The following is an 8,120-nucleotide window of genomic DNA, read 5'->3' as shown; positions in this document are numbered from 1 at the left end:
GGTACGGCTCCGACCTTGACACCCTGACCACGATGGATGCCTGGTGGCAGTAGGCCAGCAGGTTGGAGCATGGAATCCCACACACATACACAAACACACACAATTAATGCCTCTGGGTACGTGGGCGTGCACAATTACGAGAGGAGCTGTGGGAACGCCTGCAGGCGGGACGTCAAGGTATAACCCTTTAGCCCAAATGACGCCCACGTTTCCCCGAAGACATCCTGCGCGCGTACATTCAGCGCGAAACCTGAGGCGACGGAGGGGAGGACCTGAGTACTGATTCGCCTCCCTTTGAGAGTTTCAGTCGTCGGCCCGGTTCTCACAAAGCTTCATGCCTGCTTCTGCTTCAGAAGGAACAGCAAAAGAGGATAAAACTACTTCCCGTCTTTTCTTTTACCCTTTTTCCTCATCAGCAAAGTCTCATAATTTGCATGGCAAAAATGAGAATGGTATGGGACACCTAGTTGATCTGTGAGTCAAATAGCACCAGCCATTTTAGCCTCCATTAGTCAATTATGGAGATATTCACTGCATTGTTTAAGAAAATGATTCATAATTACTCATTCGTCGTCACACCAGGTTGTAAAAAAGTATCGAAATTATTTGATGGCATGAAAATATGCAGCATTCCAATCCAAGTGCACGTCACAACTTCTTACAACTGACTGCAGTGTGGTGGAGTTTCAGATGAGGGAACAAGTGAATGCACTGACTCATCATTCATCGTAATGGAAGACTGTCGTGTGCAAACCTGTCATCCGAAAAGAATTCATTTTTACTTTGTACAGCACATTCTGAAAATATCAAGTGGGCGGTTTTTGTGTGAAAATACCGGGTGCAGAAGCTGCTGTGTCAACGAGCCCCCCCCCCCCTGTGAAAATGCACCGACGGGTGCCATGTCAAACTGGAAGAAATTTTAAGTGAGGCTAAAGCTGGTTTAAACTGTTACTCAGCAAATTTGCTGGCTCAGATAATTCAAAACAACAATCAAGGCTTTTTATCACTTGATTTGCGTACTGTTTTTTTAAGTTTGTAAGTTTGCAACGGTTGTGCACACTGAGACGGATACGTAATACAGTTTAGTGTTGGCAAAGTCAAAAATGGATTCAAAAAAGTGTGACAAATGTTTAAAAAAATGGGGATTTCATTCTCTCGACAACCGCTGAAGTGGCACATTGGTGTTAGCATGCTAGGTAAGTTTAGCACATGCCTACTAGCTAACAAGCTCCTAGACGCGGCAACACATTCTCTGGCAATATCAACTGTTTTTCCAAAGATTTGCAATTCAGCAATGTCTTCCAATCCACAACCCAAACTAATATGGGCGCAATGAGATGCAGCGTACAAATTTGCTAAAAGGTATAAACAAGCTACACTTGGGTATATTTATGGGGGAATTAAAAATAACCCTGAGGTTTTCAAATGGACACCTGATCTTTTGGGTTGATGTGCTGAGTTCCTTTTAGGGGTTTTGAAACACAAGTTGTGTCATCGGGTGGTTTTACAATGTTAGCACACTAAACCCGCACGCCCTCTGCCAAAAGGGAGCGTCTCGATGAGACACAAAGGGCCCTGACAAATACATCACACGGCTCTTTAAAAAGGTTTCCATTATTTAGTGATAAACATTTGATCACCCCGGTGCAGGAAAGCGGTATAAGTTTAAGCATTTTATGGGTTCGGTTCCTACATGGGCCTGAATCAGAAATTTTAGCACTTTTGCATGCAGTTCTTTGCTTGATCCAAGTTTGAAAGAGTCTAACCGTTATCAATTAATACTTATGCTTAAAAAATAAAACAAAAAAACATAGACATGCCAGAACAAGATATCACTTTTATGATACTTCACATAGGAAAAGGCCAAAAACACCACAAGCCTGCGCTCACATGTGAAACAGCCTGCAGGTTTGCCTGTGAAGCTGATAGCGGCGCCCGAGCCAGGAAGCTATTAGTTCCACTCAGTCAAACACCGTTTAAAAATACCGTGCTTCAATTTACCTCCGGGCAGGTTAGAATGTTCAGTATGCACTCAAAGTATGTGGGAGAGTTTGTTATTCCCTCAGGCGGAAGGAGGGTTTGACGGCTGCATACATCTTGTAACGTAGTTACAGTCGTGAAAAAGCAGCAGGATTAATTTAGGTTTTAAAGGTCCCATAATGTGGAATATTCACTTTACCAGGGTCAGTTGCTTGCTTCTATCACTTTGCACCGTGTTTTAGAAAGTTTGTGCTCAAAACATGCTGTTGTAGAAATCTGCTCTTTGTGATGTCATAAATGATTATGTGTTGTTAGTAGTGTTAACGGTGAACCTGAAAGACTAATGCAAAGCTGTTGCATCTGGTGTCACAAAAGTAGCCACCAAAAAAAGGGAAACAATTTTTTTCCCCCCCCGACATTTGTGTAAATTTACGTCCAATCGATGAGTCATGTTGAAAACTCCAACATCCAGAATGAAAAATCCAGTGTAATGAAAAGATGAACTTAACTGCTTCCAGTAACACTGGATATAATTCAGGCTTGCCCACAAGCTGAATGAGAAAAGTCCGTTCTTTGGGCATTTTGCTTGCTCACAAAGCACGCCCCCAAAAACAAATGGGTGAGCAACCCTTGTGCCTTGTGCCTGTGATGTCACAAGGGGACGCAGGGGCGAAAACACCAGGTGTCGACTCCCTCCTTTGAGACCCCTCCCGCCCTCGTCCCACTCCAAACAAGCGAAAGGTCCCTCAAGGTGTCAGTTCAGCATAAAGTTCCTCCCCGTTCCGCATTGGCGTTGCCCGTGGCAACCGCTGCACAAACAGCTGGGGGGGGCAAGTTGAGACACATGCGGTGTCAGGCGCGACGAGAGAAAGGGTTGCAAAGACGTAAAGTGGAAGTCCCAGTATTTCCCACGTCTGGTAAATACACAAGGTGGCACGCTATCGGGGCAACAGCACACACACACACACACACAGGCGTAAACACTCGGCGCTGCGAGAACAGCTTGTCCTCGGGTGCCTCGTCACCGAGCCTGGCAGAGACCAAAGCATGCTTGGCATCCGGGTGCAGGCCAGCGGCCGTGCGTGCGCCTGGGGTGACGCACGCACGGCAGATACGGCGATGACGCCGGTGACATCACGCCCTCCCAGCCCCCCGCCGGGCAGCACCTACTCGCCGATGGGCGTGTGAGATTTGGGCTGGGCGCCGCAGGGGTGTGAGCGTCTCGCCTTCTCCTTAGTTACCGTCTCCATGTTTTGGGCCGAGCCCGGCCGAGCCTGCTGCTGTTTGCACAGATGACAGACAGCCTGGGAGTTTTCCTCCCTGCGACAGAAAAGGGCAGCGCAGGCAGACAGGTAGTGCTGTCACGCACCAGTTAGGTAACACTCTGGGCTTATTCACTCATTCAGCTCATTCTACTGCGGAACCATTGCACTGACCGAAAAAAAGGAAAGAAAAAACAAAGAAGGAAAGAAAGAAAGGCCGCTAACGCCACAGAAAAATGTCACCCAAAAAAAAAACCTCGGTGGAAACATTTTCCGCACGGCTTAAACACTGTGAATTCCACAAACAGCAAATTGCACCTTTTTTTCTTTCTTTTTTTTTTCTGGGTCGGGGAGCTTGTGTAATTTTAAGTGGGTAAGTCCAAATCATCCCATAGTGGAACATTAAGCGCTGATTTCACACGGTGAGTCGCCCACAAAGATTTTTTTTTTTTTTCAAATATCCCCCTTTCGTTTCCTGCCTCGGACTCGCTCGCGGCAGCGGCGAGAAACTGCACAGTCACGCTCCTCATTGTCTTCCTGCACTTTGGTACCAATAAAAGCGAACTGCAGATAGTAAAATGTGCTTGGAAGTTATTCAGGGCCATAAGGGGAAATCTGCAACCTGCACACTTTAATGTGCCTCCTCAGCCCGGCGGTTTAATTTTTAAACATGGCGACGCTGCAGCGAAGGCCTCTTATCGCAATGTTTACAAACACCATCAAAGCTGGCGAATGAATAGTTTAATCCCGCTTGGCAGAACGCCGAAGGAGGAAACGCGGGAAAGTCCACGCACGCGTGCGCTCAGGAGATGAGCGACGGTTGAGCGATGGTTCTTTTTGCACAAATCTTTGCACGTTTGCAGTCTTTTCATGTGAGCCGGCCGCATTTGCACAAGGTTGTCGGCGGCCCACATGTAGGTCACACCAGGTGGAATTTCAATGCATTCTTCGCATGCTTATCCACAGCTGAGTATGCTTTAAAAAAAAAAAAAACACCGAAAAAAACCCCAAACCATTACGCTTAACAGTATGGGGAAGAGTCGCTGCCGTCCATTCGGACAAGCGGCCCTACGGTGCTGCGTGTACTTTCCCTTCACCGGGCTATTTCCTGTTTCCTGCAAGTCAATCATCTCCATGATTATGCAGGATTCTATCGTACATTTTATGGAGTTTTATTGTTGTCAGTTCTGCGCTTGGTTTTTGCCAAGTTTACCTCAGAAATTTATTGAGCAATAAATGAATCAATCAATTATTCATTCATTCATTCATTCATTCATACAATCTATCTGTCTACATTTACACACAAATACATGCATATGTAAAGAAAGAACTTTCAAAAATGTTCAAAGGCTCTAAGAGGCATTCGACTCAATAACAACATCAACATGAAACTAACTAAAACAATGAAGACGGAAAATGTAAAAAGATGAAGAGTAAGACAATGAATGAGAATGATATAAATCAGGCAAACATCAATATATATATTATAAAAAAGATGAGTCTTGATCACCCGAATGTCCGTGATGATATGAGTGTAAACACATTATTGCACCCTACAAAGACTTTCTACTTAAGGGAGTAAGATTTTGATGATTTGGAATAATGAGGTGCTCTCTAAAAAAAAAATCAAAAAAATCAAAAAAATCAAAAAAAAAAAAAAAAAAAAAAATCAAAAATCAAAAATCATAGGGGCTGTTGGAGGTGAATAAGAAAGTTTGAGATAATTTCCCCCTCCTGAGGAGGGAATTCTTTATTTCAGGCGCCCCGCCTCTCGGTCTCATTCATTCTGCGGCTCGCTTCATTCATTAAACCATCAAACCACCAAATCCCGCGCCCCCGAATCTACATGGCAGGTGAAAAAAAAGGTGTCTGATAGGAAAGTAGGCTTTTTCGTTATGACTGGTGATTCTTTTTTTTTTTTTTTTTTTTTTGGAGGAGGGGGGGGATTTCTGTAGCAGAAAAGTTCGGCCTGCTGTGCTTTCCCTCTGCTTTAGTCAACTGGAAATCCCCGCCGAGGCTCCGCCCAGCGAGCGCACAAAAACCGAGCGCCTCCCCCTCCGCACACACTTTTTTTTGCGCTTCGAGGAGAGACACACGGACGTACGAGCACCCGTAAAAAGAAAAAAAAAACTTTCCATCACTGGATCATCCGGACATGGACGCGCACCGAGTTTCCAATCACACGGATTATACCCACGGGAACAACAACAACAACCACAACATGGAGCCCAAGCACGGCAAGATGTGTCACGAGGACCGTTTCGACAGCGGCCTGGAATCGCTGAAGGAGGACGAGCTGGTGCACGACTTCGAGGACATGAGCGTGTGCGACGCTGAGGTTCTGACGCACGAGTGCGAGCCCTGGAGGGCCGCCGTGACCGAGGATGGTGACACGTAAGTGGACTTTTTTTTTTTCCTTTTAAACCACCACTTTGTTTTTTTTTTTTTTTTTTTTAAATGTTCTTTTCCTCTCTTTCTTTCTTTAAATCGGTTTTGATCATGCGTAAATGCGCAATTCGAAACCCGCATTATGTTGCGCAAAAAATGCAGCTGTTTTTTCCCCAAAACGTATTAAAATGTTGAAGAAAGCTGCAAAAGAATTCAGCGAAATTTGTGCAAAAAAAAAAAAAAAAAAAAAAAGTTCCTGGAAAACAAGAAGGCTTTTAACAGTGTGCAAATTGTATGTGTGCACGCACAGTGTTCGTGTGTGTGTGTGTGTGTTTTGGCTGGGGGCGCAGTCTGGGCGGGGCTTAAGGCCGCTGTGCGGGTTCAGGAAAGTCCCTGGCCCTCTGCCAGGAACTGATAAAGCATCAGATGTGTCAAGCCACAACTGGTGGAAATAACCTAACAAAACTCCATTCTTGCGAAACGCTCCACTGCTCGCCCTTTGTTCTCGACTCATCCGACGGCGGCGCTTTTCCTTTTATTCCTTTTTCTTCGCCCTGCACCTATTGTTCTTTCACCAAAGTTTACGCATTGTTTCTCATATTAATTCTCCCTCCCTCCCACCTCGCAGGCTCCTCCACTTGGCCGTCATTCACGAAGCCTCCGAACACGCGCTGCACATGATCAAGCTGTCCCGCAATCACCCTTTCCTCAACGTCCAGAACCACCAGAGACAGGTAATTAAAAACTCCCCCCCCCCCCCCCACCTCTTTGCACATCAAAAGCCTTTCTGAGTCCCAACGGGGCCAAAGCGAATCAGAGGGGCTAATATTTGATGCTCTCCCCTCCAGACTGCCCTCCACCTGGCAGTGATCACCGAGCAGCCGCACTTGGCCGAGCGGCTCCTGAAGGCCGGCGCCGACCCGCAGCTGGCCGACAACAGCGGCAACACGGCCCTCCACATCGCCTGCAAGAGGGGCTCCCTCGCCTGCTTCGGCGTCATCACCCAGAGTTGCCAGCGCCACATGGCTGCCATGGTGTCCTTCCCCAACTATAACGGTAATTTATCGGGACTCCCGGGGAGGGGAAAAAAAAAAAAAAAGAAGAAGAAGAAACTCGCAGATTGCGATGATTTGTTGAGTTATTTTCAATCTTCCTGATTCCTAATTTTATTTCATTTTGGTTCACTATCACAGGTCACAACTGCCTCCATTTGGCCGCCATCAACGGCTACATCTCATTGGTGGAGAGCCTCGTCAAGCTCGGCGCCGACGTCAACTCGCAGGAGCAGTGCAGCGGCCGGACGTCGCTGCACCTGGCCGTGGACCTCCAGAACCCCACGCTGGTGCGCTGCCTGCTCAACCTGGGCGCCAACGTCAACTGCTCCAACTACGGCGGCTTCACGCCGTACCACCTGACGTACGGCCGCGACAACGAGGAGATCCGCTGCCAGCTGTACGAGCGGACGGCGCAGGAGCTGAGGGAGCTGCCCGACAGCGAGTCGGACGAGAGCGACATGGAGGACGCGGACCTCTCAGAGGACGAGGTGAGTTTTCAGTCCCCCTCTGGTTCCGCCGATCGGGACGAATCGCCTCGACAAGTGGCGGCCAGTTCGCTAACGTTTCCTCCTCTTGTTTTTTTTCCCTACAGCTGTACGATGACATCAAGTTCGGCAAGTAAACCAGGCTCCCTCTGATGGTGGTGCGAAGAAGCTGCTAAGTGTGGGGGGGGGGGTCGCCCTCCCCACAACTTCTCCCATATTAGAAGGCAAAAGCTAAAAGAATACGTGGGACACCCCGTCGGTCGGCGGTGGTCCCGGCCGGCGCAGCTCCCAAGTCGGAAGGTGCTGGCCCTGAGATTGCAAGACGATGCATGAAGACGGCTCCAGGACTGGTCGAGGGAAGGTCTTTGGATCAGCGGACGATTCCAAACAGCCAGAAAAAAAAAAAAAGCCAACGAAAACCCGGCTGTACAGCAAGACCACAGCTGCCGATATACATGTGCTATATATGAACGCACCATTAATAAATTGGTGTGTGTATATATAGATATGAGATGTGTAACATATTGTAAATACAGAGATATTATTTTTGTACCTGTACATTTAAACACTATAGAAGAAAACAAGATTTGTCAGAATAAAGAAATTTATAAATATACAACTGAAGTGACTCTGTGTGTAATTTCCCCGCTCGTGACCAAGGTTTTTTTTTTATATATAAACATTCCGGAATGGAAGGAAGTTACGAGGAACAGAGTCATCACCCATCGCCATAAAAGAAAAAAAAAAAAGAAAAGAAATGATCATATTTGGAACAGTCCGGGATTTCCTTGTTCTAAGTGCCAGGTCATCGGCTCTGTGAGTCACCACGCTAAAAGTCCCCGTGGCGCCGCAGAAGGAACACGATGTCGTCAAAAAGTTCCACCCGAGAAGTCCCGGTGCGACTTCTAGCCAGGAACTGGCACTCGTGGGCAATACCGAGGAAAGCTGAG

General features: G+C 47.1%; 1 protein-coding gene across 1 annotated transcript; it reads left to right on the top strand.

The window, feature by feature from the left end:
* The first annotated feature begins 5,292 nt into the window (after window positions 1-5,292).
* Window positions 5,293-7,789, top strand: LOC142879933 (NF-kappa-B inhibitor alpha-like). Its single transcript, XM_076013498.1, has 5 exons — window positions 5,293-5,636; window positions 6,259-6,364; window positions 6,479-6,686; window positions 6,824-7,173; window positions 7,278-7,789. Exons 1-5 carry the CDS (start codon window positions 5,398-5,400, stop codon window positions 7,305-7,307), a joined length of 933 nt encoding a protein of 310 aa, XP_075869613.1. The 5' UTR covers window positions 5,293-5,397; the 3' UTR covers window positions 7,308-7,789.
* Window positions 7,790-8,120: the final 331 nt, after the last annotated feature.

Source organism: Nelusetta ayraudi, unplaced genomic scaffold, assembly GCF_046127955.1.
Source record: "Nelusetta ayraudi isolate G7.1 ecotype Tasmania unplaced genomic scaffold, CSIRO-AGI_Nayr_v1 ptg000151l, whole genome shotgun sequence".
NCBI lineage: Eukaryota > Metazoa > Chordata > Actinopteri > Tetraodontiformes > Monacanthidae > Nelusetta > Nelusetta ayraudi.
This window is presented reverse-complemented; position numbering and strand designations above follow the sequence as displayed.

Bases quoted from the DNA above. Each gene is read 5' to 3' on its own strand.
- LOC142879933 (XM_076013498.1), top strand. From the start codon at position 5,398: ATGGACGCGCACCGAGTTTCCAATCACACGGATTATACCCACGGGAAC. The intron at 5,637-6,258 runs GTAAGTGGACTT...CCCACCTCGCAG, and splicing joins GTGACCGAGGATGGTGACAC to GCTCCTCCACTTGGCCGTCA. The intron at 6,365-6,478 runs GTAATTAAAAAC...TCTCCCCTCCAG, and splicing joins TCCAGAACCACCAGAGACAG to ACTGCCCTCCACCTGGCAGT.